The following is an 18,062-nucleotide window of genomic DNA, read 5'->3' as shown; positions in this document are numbered from 1 at the left end:
TTTGAGAGAGAGAAAGAGAGCATGAGTGGGGCAGAGGCAGAGAGAGAGGGAGACACAGAATCTGAAACAGGCTCCAGAATCTCAAGCAGCTGTGCTGACAGCTCAGAGCCCGATGCGGGGCTTGAACTCGTGAACGGTGAGATCATGACCTGAGCCAAAGTTGGATGCTTAACCGACTGCACCACCCAGGCACCCCAAGATGGTCAATTTTATGTGATGCATGCTTACCACGGTTAAAAATAACATTTCGTTTTATTATTTTTTTTAAATTTTAGCGGGGGAGAGGGGCAGAGGGAGAGAGAGAACCTCAAGTAGGCTCCACACTCAGCACAGAGCCCAACACGGGGCTCGATCCCACAACCCTGGGATCACGACCCGAGCCAAAATCAAGAGTCAGACACTCAACTGATTGAGCCACGCAGGTGTCCCCCCAAAGCAACATTTTAAAATAAGCATAATTCTAAAAGTAAATGGGTTGGCATACACTTGTAATTTTGAGTTTGGAAGACTTTTTTTTTAATAAGTGTACTTTTTTAATTTTTAAAATTTTTTTTCATGTTTATTTATTTTTGAGAGAGAGACAAGAGCACAAGTCAGGGAGGGGCAGAGAGAGCGGGAGACACAGAATCCGAAGCAGGCTCCAGGCTCCGAGCTGTCAGAGCCCGACGCGGGGCTCGAACTCAGGAACCGTGAGATCATGACCTGGGCCGAAGTCGGATGCTCAACCGACTGAGCCACCCAGCCACCCCTGAAAGACTTTTTTAAACAAAAGATCAAAGCCCTCCCCACCCCCCGCCAAAATAAATGATCGACAGATTTGGCTGGATAAATGTTTTAAATTTCTATGATAAAAAACCCCCAGCACATTAAAAAACAACCAATAAGCTGGGAAAAAAATATTTGCATATATATGTTGGGCAGTATTGGTCCTAAGAGGAAGCTATTGTATGCCAGGAGGGAATTGACTGTGTATAGTCAGTAGATGTTGAATGACCAAAGTCAACGAATTCAGAGGAGAGACTGAGAGACATAAACAAGATGACAAGGAGGAGGAGAAGACTACAGAAGGTTGAGGTTTCTGTACCCACCAGAGTGGTTGAGCCAAGAACCCGGTTATTCAAGCTGGGTGGGTCCCACTCCAGCCTGGTTCCATCACAGGACCCCTCCCGGAGTCCCTGATACCATAAACCGCGTGCTGAGGAGGCAAGTAAGGTCTCACGGAAGTTTGGGAAGAGTCTGTGCGACGCCAACGAATGAACTCACAAAGGAGTGGACTTAGGCTTGTTAATAAAAGGGTCCGCCCCGAGCCTAAGCGCTCAAAACGTTCTTGGGGACTGCACATCTTGTACCTCGTGTGATGGGGGCACAGGGTTGTCCCCTCCTCTCCTGCTTGGTGCTGTCTCTGCTTTTAAGAAAGTAGAGCTCATTCTCCTGGTGATTTGTAAGTCAGCTTGGGTTACTAGCCGTTGGCCAGCTGGGCCCTTCGTTGCCTTCCCTGCCTCTTGTTTTATCGAATGCCAATCCAACTGACTCGAAAATATTAGGATTGGTGGAAAAGAGCATCCAAAATGTAAGATCGCTATCCAGAGTTGATACAGCCTATATAGTCAATATATCTGAAATTTTACATATAGAGTATGTCCTATAAGCCAATGAAAATACAACACAACCATGTGCATCAAATGCAAGTAAGAAACACACAGAAGGAGAAATGGCTCTGTGTATGAGAAGGTGCATAGCCTCACCAAAAATTAGAGGAAATTAATTTAAAACAACAACGGAGTATCATTTTCACCCGGCTGGCAAACAATTCAAAGATTGGTAATATACGGTGTTGGTGAGGATGCGGGGAAATGAAGGCTCCAAATGCTTCTGGTCAGAACTTAAACTTACAGAGTGTCTGGAGACTTACGTGTGGCTTACGCATCTCACCGAATCAAGGCTACATTCTGGCAGACGCAGAAAACAGAGCCATGCCGCCTTCACTGGATATCCTGCTACGTCTCTTACTTTTACATTTAAGTTGAATAGCCATCTGTAACTTAAATTTGCAGACTCTTGAACAACCACTAGGTCAAAGGAGAAATCAAAAGGAAACTTAAAAATTATCACGGGCGCCTGGGTGGCTCAGTCGGTTGAGCCTCCGACTTTGGCTCAGGTCATGGTCTCGTGGTCTGTGAGTTGGAGCTCCGTGTCAGGCTCTGTGCTGACAGCTCAGAGCCTGGAGCCTGCTTCAGATTCTGTCTCCCTGTCTCTCTGCTCTCTCTCTCTCTAGAAAATAAATAAACATTAAAAAATTTTTAAAAAAAATAAAAAAGATAATGGCCTATTATGAACAATTACATGTATCTAAACTGGCTAGCCCAGAAATGGATAAATTGCTTGAAACATACAACTTACCAAGAGTGACTCAACAAAAAATAGACACGGGGCGCGTGGATGCTTCAGTCCCTTACGCATCCGACTCTGGGTTTCAGCTCAGGTCATGATCTCCCAGTTCGTGGGATCCAGCCCGGTATCAGGCTCTGCGCTGACAACACAGAGCCTCCTTGGGATTCTCTCTCTCCCTCTCTCTCTGCCCCTGTTCTGTTCACACCTTTTCTCTCAAAATAAATAAACTTATGGGGGGGGGGACATTAAAAACCTCCAAACAAAGAAAAGCCCAAGGGAGGAGCCAAGATGGCAACACAGCATGGAGGCTTTTCGTGTGTCTTGCGTCCATGAAATACAGCCAGACCAACACTGAACCACCCTACACACCTAGAAAACCTATTGGAAGATTAACACAACAATCGGCACAACCTGAACCACAGAATTCAGCAGGTACGCGACACGAAGAGCTGAACTTGGGGAGCGAGAAGCCCCGAAAGGTAGGGAACCCATTTTGTGGGCGGAGAGAGGACGGAGACTGGGGGGGGGGGAGCATCCGGGAAAAGCACCCCTCCCCAAAAGCAGCTGAAAGTGGAAAATTGGAAAGAAAAGCCCAAGACCCTCATGGTTTCATGGTTGAATTCTACCAAATATTCAAAGAACTACCAAACCATCTCAAACTCTTCCAAAAAATAGAAGGCAAGGGAACACTTCCAAACTCATTTTATGGGGCCAGCATCACGCAGATACCAAAGTCGGGCAAAGACACCACAAGAACACTACAGGCCAGTGTCTCTGATGCACGCAGATGTCAAAGTCCTCCATAAAATACTAGCAAACTGAATTCAACAACTCTTCAAAAACAGGGTCCCCCAAGACCAAGTGGGATTGATCCCTGGGGATGCAAGGTAGGTCGAACATGTGAAAATCAATCCGTGTGAGACACCGTATTCACAGAGCGAAAGATAAAAAAAACACAGGATCATCTCAACGGGGGGGGGGGGAGCACTGGGCAAAGTTGGACCTTGTTAAGCCATTGTTTATTACAGCAACTAACAAAAATATACTTGACCCATACAAGTTCTTCTGTAACAACCGTTTTGAAACATATTTAATACAATTCGCCCCTGTGATTCCACTTATAGGGAACCTAAGACACACATGGAATGGAATACAAGGTAGACAAAAAGTGTTTTCTTCCCATCCAGAGCTTGATTGTGCACCCAGCACTATGCTGTTCTGCCTGGCGGGATAACATTTTTTAAGACATTAACCTAGATCTTTTTTTTTTTTTTCTCCTGATATTTTCCTCCTCTCCTTTTCAAGCAGTTAATTGTCTCAGAGGGAGGATGGGACTTGACCAAAAACACAGAAATGCCTAATTGTTTTCCAACAACCTAAAGCCAACAGGAGATCCTGCCAGATGCCTCAAAGGCAAACATCAAGAGGGACGAGGGCTGGGCGCAGGGGGGAGGGGAAGCTGGGCTCACCCAGGCAAGGAATCTGTGAATCCCAGACAGCCCTGCATCTTCCCCAAGGCCCCTGGGAGGGCAGGGGGAGCCCAAAGAGGGATGGGTAGTGGAGAGGAAGATTCCCGTGCGAGGTACAGAGGAAGCAACCAAAAGGGCTCCCAGACAGGCGGGGTGCACGCGCAGGAGAGGATGCCTTAGCAGCTGCCTGTAGGCGCCGACCTGGCCCTGGGCCACCTGATGCCATAGATGCAACCAGGCACGTGCCCATATACCAGGGCAAACAGGTGACTCGAGAAACAGGCAGCCCTCGAGGAGGGGGAAAGAGGGTAAACCCCAAACGAAGACCGTGCTGGCTCTAGGAATAAACAAAGAGAGAAGCGTCCCCTTTTGCGAAGCGTCGCGTCCTTACTGGCGCTCTTGTCATCCTGCTGTGGGCCTGTTTCTTTGGGGGCGCTCCCGGTGAGAACCCGTATTGGCTGAGAGGCTGGTGGGGGTGGGGGTGCCGTCGTGTTCCCCCTCATCCCCGCCCCCACCCCCCAGCGGTCAGCGCCAAGGCGCTGGGGAAAAGGTGCGGCGTCAGGCGGCCAGCAGGGGGCACCAGAGGACCGGCAGTGCCGCGGGGAGGGCTCGCCCACTGGGGGGCGCCGCCCTTCCCTGGAGGGAGCCCCGTCCCCAGACCCGGAGGGGCCGAGTCCGCTGCAGGCGCCGGCGGGGAGCAGAGGGGACAGTGCGGAACCGGGAACCGTGTCCCGCAGCAACGACTCGAGGTCGCCGCTGTCGCCCCCCACCCCCACCCCGCCCCGGATTCCTCGGCGCCCGCCTCCCCACCCCCCCACCCCCCAGTGGGCCTCCTTGGTCCCCAGGCTCCCCGCCTATCCCCACGCGCATCCCTCCCTCGCCCACCACTTGGTTCTCAAGCTCGGGCCTCCTCCCACCCTCCTGCAGGCCCCCACCCCTGCCTCCTTTTCTTCTGGGCCATTTGTCCCAGCTCCAGTCCCTCCCTCACCCCCCTCACTCTCTCTCTCTCTCACACAAACACACCTGAACCCCCAAGGACACCCGTCTACCAAAACCCCCTCTTGGGCCATGGCCACCCAGACCCTCCCTCCCAGGCCTGGACACCAGCATCTATTCAGTCCTAACTTCTTCCCCAAGCTCCTCGGGGGTAAATGCAGGAGCAGGGGGGTGGGATTCCAGCAAGACTGGGGTCAGGGGGGACAAGGGTCAGAGAGCAAAGCCTGAGTTCCAATGGGTGGTCCACAGAACCAGGAGATCCGTTGCTAGGTAACCAGATCTCCCTTCACTTCCCAATACATCATCCTGAGCTGCCCACCGCAGGTGTCCAGCCGTCTTTCCGGGGTCTCAGACACCCACCCTCCGGGGGACCCTGACAAGCAGGAGGAAGGGAGAAGCAAGAGCCCAGCTACCGCCCCACCCCCCCCACCCCCCCCCAGCCACCCCCAGCCACCGGTTCACTGCGAGGATCCGGCCGCCTGGCCCATCGGGTCACACCAGCATGAGCCTGGGCATCATGGAGGAGGACGAGCTGGCCGAGTACTTCCGGCTACAGTATGGGGAGAGGCTACTACAGCTGCTGCAGTGAGTGCCCCCCACACCCCCCACGCCCCCCCTCCCAGCCCGTCCCCTCCACTTCCTACAACCCTGCGCCCCTCCCCCCCCCCCCCCCCCCCCCCCCAGTCCTCATCGCCCTGCCCCAGCGTGCTTCCCAGGCGCCAACACAGCCCTGTCCCCTCTCAACACACCGTCCCTTTCACTCCCGTGGGGGACAGGACCCCCTTCCCCCTCCGTGTCCACGGGTTACCGCCAGCCCCGGCCGCCCCAGGCGCTCGGAACCCACCGGCCTGTCTTGCCCGTGTCTTGGGCAGGAAGTTCCCCAACATTGAGGAGCAGTCGGAGTCCCCATCCATCCGGCTCCTGGAGAAGAAGAAAGAGGCCAAGATCATGCACATTGCTATGGAGCAGAAGAAGGAGGTGGGGGACTGGAGGCACGGAGGGCAGGAAGGGCCCCGGGGCTCAGAGCCCCGGGACAGTCCTCCTCTGTGTGGGCGGCCAGAGCTGGGAGTCCCGGCGAAGCTTCTGTGTTCCCAGGGAGGAGAGAGGAAGGACCTGAGCCTCGAGGGGAGCAGGGTCCCGGGACCCTGCGCTCCGAACCGGGCAGGCCTGGGGACAGAGGCGCCCGGGAGGGAGGGGCGGGGCGGGGGGAGGGGCCCTCCTGACCTCTCTGCCCTCCCCAACCCCCAAGACGTTCCGGCGCCGAATGGAAACCCTGAATCTGCGTTGGGAGGAGCTGGGTACCAAGGAGGCCCAGCTGAAGGCTCACATCCAGAAGTTCGAGCAGTTCATCCAGGTGTGAGGGGCCGGGGGGAACCCACCCTCGCAAACTGGCCTCCTCCTCCTTGCTCTTGCCCACTCGTCACCCCAGTTGAAAGTCTCTTCGCGGCTCAGCGACGCCTGGGGCTTCTCCCTTCGCGTCCTCAATACTGTTCGTAATTTCCTGTTTCCCTGGTGCACACAGTGTCTCCAGTGAACGAATGAATGAATGGATGGATGGATGGGTGGATGATGACGAATAAACGAGTGTGCGGCGGTCAGGGTGAGGCACATGGGGACACAAAGGGGAACCAGGCAGAGTTTTATTCCCCGCCACTCAGCCACCCCTCCGTCCTTGTACTGAAAGACCAGGCAGGGGTTGGTTGAAGGACCAGGTCCAGGCATCACAATCCAATTCCTCTCCATCCGTCCTCAGAGGAGGATTTAACCATCCGGATTTGTCCAGACCAGCTCCAGCCAGCACGAATGGGGCCCTGAGGGGCCTGGCCCAGCTCCCAGGGGTGATCCCACGGGGGACCCCTGCTCGTAAGCATTTCCAGTCTTGCTCTGTGCGTAATCCAGGTGGGAAAGAAGCTGGCGGCCTGCGTGTATCCTCCAGGGGTCCAGTCCTTCCCAGTGGCCAGAGAAAAGCTAGTGGCGTGTGGTTGGGGCGGCAGGAGATTTGGGGGTGAGAGGTCCTCCAAATGGCTGCCAGACGCTCCACAGCTTGGGAATCCTAAAAAAAAAAAATTGTTACAAATATGGACCCCTGGGTGTCTGTTTGCTTGCAACCCCGGGGGGACGAGGGGGATCCTGGGCAGCTGAGTTGGTTAACTTTGGCTCAGCTCATGATCCCGTGGTTTGTGAGTTCAAGCCCCGCGTCGGGCTCTGGGCTGACAGCTCCGAGCCTGGAGCCTGCTTCTGATTCTGTGTCTCCCTCTCTCTCTCTGCCCCTTCCCCGCTTGTGCTCTCTCTGTCTCAAAACGAAATAAACATGAAAAAAATATGAAAATAAAATAAAAAGCTCCCCAGGGGATTGTGATACGCAGCTGGACTTGAGAGCCGCTGGTTTAGGGGACCCTTGATCCTCTGGGGGGCTCCCGGGGCACAGGGCAAATGTCACGCGTGCCTTCACCTGCTTCCAAACACCTTCCATCCGTGTGGAATCCCGGGAGCCCCCGAGGAGGGAAAGGAGCCACATGGGGGCACTGGGAGGGGTGGGTGTGGCCCCTGATCTCTGGTGGGGGGGAGGACTTTGCGGGATGAAGAAGTGGGGTCAGCCGGATGGCCAGAGCTGAGCCTCGTGTCTTTCAGGGCACCACCTCCTGGGCCTCAGTGCCAGCTATAGGAGCGCGCTCTGGCCCCGCCCGGCCTGCCTCCTACCCCAGCCCCCTAGGCTTGGACCCCCAGCGTTTCCAAGAGAGGGGCGAGGGCCTCGCCGGGGGGAGGGCAGCGTCAGAGTGTGACAGGTGCCACCTCCCCTCTTCCCGTCCCCCCCCCCGCCCCCAGGAGAACGACCAGAAACGGATCCGCGCCCTGAAGAAAGCCAACAAGGAGCGCGAGCTGAAGAGGCAGCGGGTGCGCGAGCTGGCCAAGGTCAAGCAGGAGATGGGGGCCCTGTGGCTGCAGCACCAGCGGCTGAGCACCAGGATGCAGGAGTTCTGCGTCTTCAACAAGTACCTGGAGAAGGTGGTGGAGCACTCGGAGGTGAGGGGGGGCGGGAGCGGCTGGGGAGGGGTGTGTGTGTGTGTGTGTGTGTGTGTGTGTGTGATAAGCTTTGCCTGCGGCCGGATGTGGCCTGAGCCCAACCCTCCCTGCCCTCGCCCCCGGGTGCGTTTTGTAGACCCGAGAGGCGGTGGAGACGAGGGGGAGAAGGTAGCAGAGGCCAAACCCAGCACAGAGCTACAGAGGCCACTACCGGCCTGCACGGGGCTCCCCGACCTCCTCCTCGAACAGGGGCTCCCCTCCTGTCTCCTACTTTCCTCCCGCCTCTGGGCCTTCCTCCTCAGCCTCCTCCCGGGCTCCTCCGCCCAGCCCCTTCCTTCAGTGGTCCTCCACTTTTCTCCCTGGGCATCCCTGCCCCCCTCAAGGCCTCCCACGGATGCCTCCCAGGCCACCGGTCTTCCCACGCCCCCCTGGTGACAGCAGCAGGCAGGGCCCCCTCCCCAGAGGGAGCCAGTCCTGAAGTGTGTCCTCCGTGGGGGTTGTGGATCCGGGTCCTGAGGGCAGAGCCGGGAGGCAAAGGATGCTCCGCTTTTTAAAGTTCCAGCAGCTTCCTTGTAGAACTAATTTATCTGTGCGTGAGGCCCAGATCTGTGTTACGCCCTCCATTCTAAGGTGGATCCATTGTGTAGTAAATGGTTCAGTTCGTCCCCGGGGGAGGGGGGGAGGGGGGGGCTAGTGAGGGAAGACCACATATCAAAGCAGCAGATAAATGATAAGATAGGACTTATCCTCCCCCCTTCCCCTCCCCCCCTCCTCCCTGCAGCCATCAATCAGCAGATCTGGCCTATCCTGCCTCTGAAATATTTCTGGAATCTGGCCCCTGTCCCTTCCCCATCCAGACCCCCAAGGTACCTCAATCCCTCATCCAGAGGAGTTCAACACAGCCTTACTCCTGGTCACCAGCCTGTCCCTCTTTCTACAGCCAGCGTGACCCCCCTGCCCCTCTTTCTTTCTTTTTCCTTCTTCCGTTCTTGTTTCCTTCTTCCGTTATGTCTTCCAAAATATTCTAAGCATACTGAAAGTACAGAGAAATATAGCACCCAAGTAGGCATCACAGCTTTGCAAATCTTAATATTCCCCCCCAGTTCTGTTTCCTTAAATAAAACCCTGTCTTTAATTGAAAGCCCTTGGGAGCCCCCCGCTCCTTCCAAGCCCCATCCTTCTTCCCCTCTTTGCGGAGGTAACCAGTATCCTGATTTTTAAACTGCTCATTCTCATGCCTGCTTTTATTATTTTGGTGACGTATTACGTATCCAAAGATCCAGGGGGCTCAGTTGGTCCAGCATCCGACTTAAGCTCAGGTCATGATCTCACAGTTCGAGCCGCAAGTCAGGCTCTGTGCCGATGGCTCTGAGTCTGGAGCCTGTTTCCGATTCTGTGTCTGCCTCTCTCTCTCTGCTCCTTCCCCTGCTTGCGCTCTGTCTCTCTCAGTCTCTCAAAAATAAATACACATTAAAAAATGTAAAAATAAGGGCGCCTGGGTGGCTCCATTGGTTAAGTGACTTCGGCTCAGGTCTTAATCTCGCAGTTTGTGAGTTTGAGCCCCATGTCGGGCTCTGTGCTGACAGCTCAGAGCCTGGAGCCTGCTTCGGATTCTGTGTCTCCCTCCCTCTCTGCCCTTCCCCTGCTCTCTCTCTCTCTCTCTCTCTCTCCCTCAAAAATAAACATTTAAAAAAATGTAAAAATAAATATAAAATTAAAAACCCTAATCTTTTTAATTATGGAAAATTCTAAACGTATACAAAAATAGTCTACTGAATGCCCGTTACTCACCACATAAGTCCAACAATTATGAACTCATCCTATCATCCCCCATACCTTCTTCCCACCTCCGCCATTTTGAAGCAAATGATATTTTTTTTAGCCTCTAAGTATTTCAATATGTGACTCTCCAAGATAAGGGAAATGCCATTGTCACACCTCGTAAAAATGTGACAGTAACTCCTTAATATTAAATATCCAGTCAACATTGAAATTTCCCCAACTGTTGCACACGTGCTTTTTGTACAATTGGTTCGTTCCAATCATGGTCCAAACAAGGTCCCCACACGGCATTTGGTTGGGATGTTTGTTTTTCAAGTGTCACATACATGATTCTGCTGATCAAAAGAATCCAAACTGGGGCACCTGGGTGGCTCAGTCAGTTGAGTGTCCGACTTTGGCTCAGGTCATGATCTGGCGGTCCGTGAATTCAGCCCCGCGTCGGGCCCTGTGCTGACAGCTCGGAGCCTGGAGCCTGCTTCGGATTCTGTGTCTCCCTCTCTCTCTGACCCTCCCTCAGTCACGCTCTGTCTCTCTCTCTTTTTCAAAAATAAATAAATATTTTAAAAAATTTTTTTAAAAAGCCGAACAGAAAAGAGGACATACGTATGATCCTGCTGATATATTTAAAAAGAGGCACAAGTGAATCCTTGGTGATAGAATCCACAATTCTGGTTTCTCTGATAGTGGGCGGGCAGCTACTGAACCATAAGGGGGTGGTTCTGTTCTGGAAGGAGCTGGAAATGTTCTGTCTTCCCTTCTTCACGTATTAGTGAGAAAACTACCACCGGGAGAAAGATATCATAGACGGGCTCTTCCTTTCATCAGCTACCTTTGATGACCTCGTGAGTCCTAAGGGAAAGGCTTGTTAAGTGCCGGACTCTATATTCCAGTTTTCACCTTAATGAACGGATTCTCTGGCAGCTTCCAAAAGTGACCTGTAATGTTGTCGGTATCGTTACAAATTCGTGGGTTGTTGACACATTTGGTGTGCTGTGATCCTTTGCGCTCACTCTGGCTGATGTTTCAATGTCCTGTCTTTACTTGTTTATTTTTTAAGTTTATTTGTTTATTGGGGGAGGGGCAGAGAAAGAGAGAGAGAGAGAGAGAGAGAGAGAAAGAGAGAGAATCCCAAGCAGGCTCCACACTGTCACCACAGAGCCCGACGTGGGCGGGGCTTGAACCCACGAACCTCGAGATCACGACCTGAGCCGAAATCCAGAGTGGGACGCTTAACCGACTGAGCCACCCAGGTGCCCCCAGAGCGTCCCATCCTTGAACAGCGGGAGCCTCTGCAGGTGGGCACCCCAATCCCTTTGACATCAGCACTGAGTACCCTTGGGAGCTCCGTTCAACTTAACTGTCATGTGCTCTTGGGTCGTGGACTCGGGGAACTTCCGGAAATGCAGACGTAACGTTCTCTCTCTGCTTCTTAGAATCCTTGAATGGAGGAAGTCCACTCTCCTCTTCCGGGTTCATGGGGCACTTCTTTTTTTTTACTTCCTGCAGGTGGACCTCTCCGTCCCCACCTTGAACCCAGGCTATTCGTCCTAAACCTGCCACACACCCCCGCCCCTCCCCTGTCATCGTTGGGCTGGCTGCTCCCTTACCTGTCCTCGCCTTCCCCCACCTGCCCCCGCCTGGCCGGCTATGTTCATACCTCTGGCCCCACTTTGGCCACCCCAGGAAACCTTTGCTGGCTGTCCCCGCCTCCTCTAATGCCGGGTTGGGTGGTCCCTCCCCCACAGGGGCATGCTGATGGAAAGGCCAACAGGGCACTTCCCGGAACGCCAGTCTGTCGCTGGGAATGTCACGAGATGGAGAAGGCGCTCAGGGCATGTCCCCTGGGCAGCCGGAAGGCCCACTCCGATAAACCCCTGGGGAGGTGAGTTGGCATCCCGGATCGGGTGCCCACGCCACCTTCTACGGAGAGAGGGCCACAGGGCTTCTGTTCTGCTGCCCGTGGTCTGCAGGGTGGGGTCAGAATGTCACGGCCCGGCACCGTGCTGGAGGGGACAGCCGAGCCCGGCAGGCCACCCGCCCCACCGGTGCCCTCTCCAGCCCCCAGCTGGAGGCGGACCTCAGCAAGTGTGAACAAATACCAGAGAGCCTTGGGCTGAAGATACTACCCTACAGTCTTTGGCCGGCCCCATCCTCCAGTCCTAGATAGGGCTTATCGCTCGGAGTTGTAACTCTTTCCCTGTCTGTCTGTCCTCACTCTGTACCACCCCGAGTTTCAGGCTTCCCAAGAGCAGGGTCTGCCTTTCTTATCTCCTGCTCCGGGCCTAGTGCTTAGCATCCGGCCTGGCTTACAAATGGTTCTGGGTACATTCTTGTTGGATACGGTCATTACTGCCTTGGGAGACATCTCAAAATGCATTTCCCCGCCCACCCCACCCCCCCCAAGCCCCAGCCACCAGGTCCTCTAGAATCCAGCTGTGGGACCTTTGTGCAAAATTCGGGTGCCAGGGACCCCCTCAGACCCCCTCGTGTTTATTAAAACGAACATCTTGGTGGAAGGGAGCCTGGGTGGCTCAGCCTGTTAAGCCTCCGACTCTTGATTTCGGCTCAGGTTGAGATCTCACGGTTCGTGAGTTCCAGCCCCACGTCAGGCTCTGTGCTGACAGTGTGGAGGCCGGTTGGTATTCTCTCTCTCTCCCTCTCTCTCTCTACCCCTCCCCTGCTCGCACTCTGTCTCTCTCTATCCCTCTCTCTGAAAAATAAAATAAACATTTAAAAAAATGTAAAGCTCCCAGTGATTGCAACATGCAGACCGAGGACCTTAGCTCCCGATTGCACGTGCCCCCGACACCTGTCCCATGGCCCATACCAACCCAGGAGGGCCAGCGGGGGGACTCCTCACGGCCTCTGCCCTTTGCCCTTGGCCGAGGGTCTCCCCACTAGACTGAGGCATCCAGCCAGGGACCTAGCAGGCGGCCCTGGGGGGCGGCCGTGCCGTGATGGGAGCCCCCTCTGCAGTTCGAGGAGATCCACGAGGTGATTTCACGCTACAAGACGCTGATAAGCATGCACCACGACCTCATGCAGTCGGCGCAGGAGGGCCAGGAGAAGATCGAGCGCGCCAAGGCACGGCTGGCACGCTACATGGAGGAGAAGGACGACGAGATCCTGCAGCACAACAACGAGCTGGCGCGTCTGCAGATGCGCTTTGACCGAGCCTGCAGCGACGTCATCGTCTGGGTGAGCGCGGGGGTGGGGGCTTCTGGGTGAGCAAGGGACACACACGCACACACCTGCTCATGTCCCGGCCCCGTCGCCTCCCCAGGAATCTCGCTGGGCACACATCCAGAACACGGCCGCCAAGAAGACCCTCTTGCTTGGCACCATCAAGATGGCGGCACTGAACCTCTTCCAGATCGTGAGCAAGCAGCTGAAGGAGACCCCTTCCGTGTCCCTGGATGACACCCACAAACAGCTGGACATGGTAAGAGGGGGTGCAGGTGCCCTGGCCAGCTGCCCCGACTGAGCTAAGATGGCTGTCCATTGGTCCAGTGGAAGAATGAACCCCACAGAGCAGTGGTTCTCAAATTTAACAGGATCAGAGTCACCAGGTCAGGGGGGGTACTACTGGTCACCGCCTCCAGAGTCTCTGACTCGGTGGGTCCGAAATGAGAACCCAGGGATTTTCATTTTTCAGCAGGTTCCCAGGTGATGGTGCTGGTCTGGCTTCCACGCTTTGAGAACCACGGCGTTAGCGCTGAGACCCTTTTGGCCCCAGTGAACGCGGGCCCCAGCAGGGACCCACGATTGAATTCATCGCTGGTGCAAAAACAGTCTTCTTAGATTCTAGAGACGTGCTGAAAGCTCCGTGCCTGGGGCCCACGCTTTGGGAAAAGAGGAAATTGGGGGTGGGGGGAGTCAGCACGTCTAGGAAAGTGTTGGTGTCTGTCTTATTAGGGGCACCCTGAGATTTTTCTCTTTGAAGTAACTAAAAGGAAATTGGAAAGGAAATAACTTTCTCACTATGCTTCAAAGCCGTGTGATGCTGTGTCCGTGTGCCACCCCAAATCGTCTCCCTTCCGTAAATTTTTTTTTTAACGTGTATTTATTTTTGAGAGAGAGAGACAGAGCGTGAGCCGGGGAGGGGCAGAGAGAGAGGGGGACACAGGATCCGAAGCAGGCTCCGGGCTCCGAGCCATCAGCACAGAGCCCGATGCGGGGCCCGAACCCACGAACCGCGAGATCAGGACCTGAGCCGAAGTCGGACGCTTCACCGACTGAGCCACCCAGGCGCCCCAGAATCATCTCACTTCCCACCAAAGGCACAGATATCCCGCACTTTGGGGAGCTCTGTACCAGAAGACGGGTTAGCCATACTTCCTGTCAGATGCACAGAACCATGACTAATTATTTGTTCCTTTGGCAAAAGCCTTGAGTGCTGCTGTCAAATAACAGAAAGCTCCTCAAGACTGGACTCTGTTTGTTTAGTTATTTGCTGTATCTCGGTGTCTAATACAGTGCCTGGCACACAGTAGGCGCTCAATAAGCGTTTGGTGAATGAATATCAAATCCAAGCCAACGAAAGCAATGGGCCAGAAGGCATCTCCCCTATTTAACAACAACAACAAAGTAAAACCCGTGAAATCTAAAGATTTCACCCCGCTGACCAGCCAGGAGGAGGGATTTATTTCCTCAACCCGGAGAATCAGCCTGCAGCTCAGAGCACATAGAACAGAATTATCGACAGTTCAAAGACTTCGAAGGCAGTTTGTAAGAAAGCTTGCTCCGGAAGCCACAATTCTCAAATTTTCTGCGAGCAGGAGGCTTGTGCACCCTTCACATTTGTTGAAGACCCTCAAAGAGCTTTTGTTTGTATGGGTTATAGCTGCTGATATTTACCGTAGGAGACATTCAAACAGAAAAATTAAAAATCCTTAATTCATTATTCAAGGACAAGAAGAAGCATGTTAACGTAAATGGCGTTCCTGACGCAAAGCACATTTCCAAAAGAACGCTCTGTGGGACAAGGAACATTTCTGCAAATCCACTTAATGTCTGGCTTCCTGGAGGACAGGTGGGTTCTCCCTTCAGCTTCAGCATTCGTCTTGTTGTGACAGCCTATGTCACAGAAACGTCCCGCTCTGGTAAAAGCCACTGTTCGCTCGTGAGCGAATAAGAGAGACAAAGACAAATGATGTCTTAGTGTTATTGAAAAAGGAGCTTAGGGGCTCCTGGGTGGCTCAGTCGGTTAAGCGTCCGACTTCGGCTCAGGTCACGATCTCGCGGTCCGTGAGTTCCAGCCCCACGTCGGGCTCTGGGCTGATGGCTCAGAGCCTGGAGCCTGTTTCCGATTCTGTGCCTCCCTCTCTCTCTGCCCCTCCCCCGTTGATGCTCTGTCTCTGTCTGTCTCAAAAATAAACATTAAAAAAAAAAGAAAAAGAAAAAGGTCGTGACACACAGGACTTTGCTGGGGCTCTGCCCCAGCCTCTCCAAGCAGATAACATTTCCAAAGTTTACTTGACCACAGAACCCTCTTGGGGGGCGGAGTGTGATCGCTTATGATAAGAACATAGTTGGAGGAGTGCTGCACTTGTCTTCTCCGTGATCTTGGGGAAGTTACTTTCCTTCAGTGACTCTGTTTCCTCATTTGCAAAACAGGAATTGTATCTGCAATAGTAACCGTATGGGGAGGGGAAGGGGGCTGTTGAGAGTTTTGGACGGTCCGCGTGGTCCCATCCCCAGGAACATCCTTGAAAAGGAGACATTTAATTCGATTTTATTTTTAACGTTTATTTATTCTTGAGAGACAGAGAGAGAGGGAGGGGCAGAGAGAGAGGGAGGCACAGAATCCGAAGCAGGCTCCAGGCTCTGAGCTGTCAGCACAGAGCCCGACGCGGGGCTTGAACCCACAAACCATGAGATCATGACCGGAGCCGAAGTTGGACGCTTAACCGACTGAGCCACCCAGGCGCCCCGAAAAGGAGAGACTTTAGAACTGAGATCGTAGAGGCCATCTAGGCCAACCTGTTCTCCCCCTTCCCTTCTTAAAGATGAAGAAGCTGACTACCAGAAAGATGAACCGATTTCCCCAGGGCCGCGTGAGGAGGCCAGGTGCCCACGTCGCACGCCTTGAAACAGAAGCTTGCGAATAGAACTCAAGCTTCCGTCGATGACTCAAGATGATCATAAGGGGCGTCAGTTCTGGGTTCCGAGCAAACGCCCACCGTGAAGGCTGTTCACTTGTGGAGAGCCGTCTCCCCCCACGCTGCTGGCCTCTGCCCGCCGGAGGCTTCTAGTACCAGGGTCTGCTCCGGCATCCCCTCGCCCCTGCCCTCCCCAGACGGTCAGCTGGACTTCGTACTTTCACCGTGTGTGCCTCCAGGAGTTCCCTGTTTGTGCCTTCTAGTCTGCCAAGCCTGAAGCTTCAACTAGAATAATTGTCAAATAAGGGAAAGTGGCCCCGAGAAATCAGTCACAGGGAGACAGTGACTCCTTACAAGCTCTGCCCGGCCGTGCTCCGTTTGGGGGTGGGGTGGCCTGCCGCTGGCTGGGCTGAGCCCCGGTCCCCTTGCCTTGTTAGATCCAACAGTTTATCCAGGATCTGTCAGACATCTGGACAGAGGTGAGGAGGAAGGAACAACAGCAAGTCCGGGTTTAAGGAGCACCGGTGGTTCCAGAATGTTCTGAGACAGAGACTGAGAGAGCATAAGGCCCTGGTGAGCTTGTGGCCCACCCAGTCAGCTCCGTCTAGCCCTCTGGGACCCCAATGCCTTCCTGCTGGCGAGCACCCCACCATTTACCCCTTAAGGCCTCAGTCCCTCCCATCCCCAAAAACATTAAATCCTATAAGACGTTTGTTCCTAAGCTCTGTCTCTTTTTGGTTTATTCAGGGGGGAAGAAGGTCCACCGAGGGGAGAAAGACACCCCCTCTTGAAGCTGGCCACTTAGGCTGCCCAGGGACCAGAAAACGAATCTCAGGTCTGGCAGCTCCTAGGCTTTGGACTTGCACACGGAACTAGACCAGCACAGGGTGAGAACGTAGGACCCTTCTTTCCCCTATCACTTCAAAGAAAAGATTCTTTTTTTGAAGTCGGTGTTTCTAACCGGGGTGCAAAGATTCACTAGAAACTATGGAGGCAGCTTCCCGAGTGGGAGTTCAACAGGTGGGGAGTCAAGAACCCTCCCCAACCCAGGGAACGAGCCCTGCCCTGCTCCCCCTGAGGACCCACAACACGCAGTGTGGTACCAGCAGCACTAACGTGGGTATCGCAGGCAGGCTGCCCGAGGACGCGTCTTAGCGGACTGGAATGAGAGTTGAAAACCAGCAAAAACTGAACTAAATGCGGACCAATGCAAAGTCTTGCACTCGGGGCCCCAAACTCAAAACCATCAGGGCAGGTCCGAGACCAGACAAAGAGAGCGTTTACGGAGCCTAGACTTGGCGCACATCATCCGGGTGAAAACCCCGTGTGGCACCACCGTCCCCGTCCTACGGGACAGCACGCTTGCTCAGGGACAAGGTCGCCATTCACATTCGGTCTGCCTGCCCTGGGCAGGTGCTCAGCTCAGCCTGGCGCCTCTCAGAAAGCCAGAACACCGATGGCTTCCCCTCCGAAGCGGGTAGCAGAACAGGACTGAACAAGGTGATGGGGGGGACGCTGGGATCCCCAACTGTCAACACTTCGGCAGCCTCCTCTCCGCTGGGGTCCTGCGGGAGGCCCCGGCCAGCCCCGGATTTGGAATCACCCTCTGCATCGGCCAGGTGGTTCTCAAGGCACGCTCCCCAGACCCGCAGAACCAGCAGCACCTGGGAACTTACTAGAAATGCAAATACTCGGGCCCCGCCCCCAGACCCGAAAATCAGCAACTCCGGGGGGCGGGACCCAGCCACGGAGGGGGTTTAATAAGCCCGCCAGGTGATTCGGTTGCCCGCTCCGGTTGATTGAGGGCCGCTGCTGTGCCGGGAGCCGCTTTCAAGGACCTGGGCTCCTTCCGGCTCCTCCCGCGTAACAGTACCGGGGATCCGGCCTGTGCCAGTCGGGGTGCGAGCAGAGCCTAGAGCCCCCGGAGGATGCTCACGGATGTGTGTAAAGGGCTACAGTACAGGGATTTGACGTCAGGCAGGTGTCAGTGGCCTGTACAAAGCTGACGCTGGGGCTCGGAGCCCACAGCGGGAGGCAGCCGGGGAAGAGACGGGGAGGGTGAGTCCGAATCCACACGCACAAGCCGGAGTCCGTGAGGACGGACAGAAGCCGCATCCCGCCTGGGGGAGCCGAGCACGCACACCTGGCCCAGGGACCGAGCCCAGGAGCCGGAGGAGGGGGGCCCGGGGAAGGGGGGCCGACTGCCGAGCTTCACTTCTGCTCCCCCAGGCCTCCCACGGAGTCTCTCTGGGACCCCCAGGCCCCCTCCCCAGAGACACCCAGGGAGAGTGGCTCCGGG

General features: G+C 54.8%; 1 protein-coding gene across 2 annotated transcripts; it reads left to right on the top strand.

Moving 5' to 3' along the window:
• Window positions 1-5,292: 5,292 nt before the first annotated feature.
• CCDC42 (coiled-coil domain containing 42) lies at window positions 5,293-16,484 on the top strand. Of its 2 annotated transcripts, none has more exons than XM_042966455.1 (7): window positions 5,293-5,441; window positions 5,729-5,834; window positions 6,106-6,210; window positions 7,683-7,880; window positions 12,639-12,860; window positions 12,946-13,104; window positions 16,201-16,484. In XM_042966455.1, exons 1-7 carry the CDS (start codon window positions 5,359-5,361, stop codon window positions 16,276-16,278), a joined length of 951 nt encoding a protein of 316 aa, XP_042822389.1. In that variant the 5' UTR covers window positions 5,293-5,358; the 3' UTR covers window positions 16,279-16,484. The 2 variants fall into 2 exon arrangements, with proteins under 2 accessions (XP_042822389.1, XP_042822388.1); XM_042966454.1 differs by lacking the exon at window positions 16,201-16,484 and adding an exon at window positions 15,671-16,194.
• Window positions 16,485-18,062: the final 1,578 nt, after the last annotated feature.

Source organism: Panthera tigris, chromosome E1, assembly GCF_018350195.1.
Source record: "Panthera tigris isolate Pti1 chromosome E1, P.tigris_Pti1_mat1.1, whole genome shotgun sequence".
In the NCBI taxonomy this organism is placed as follows: Eukaryota; Metazoa; Chordata; class Mammalia; order Carnivora; family Felidae; genus Panthera; species Panthera tigris.
The sequence above is the reverse complement of the archived record's forward strand: the minus strand, read 5'-3'. Positions and strand labels throughout refer to the sequence as shown.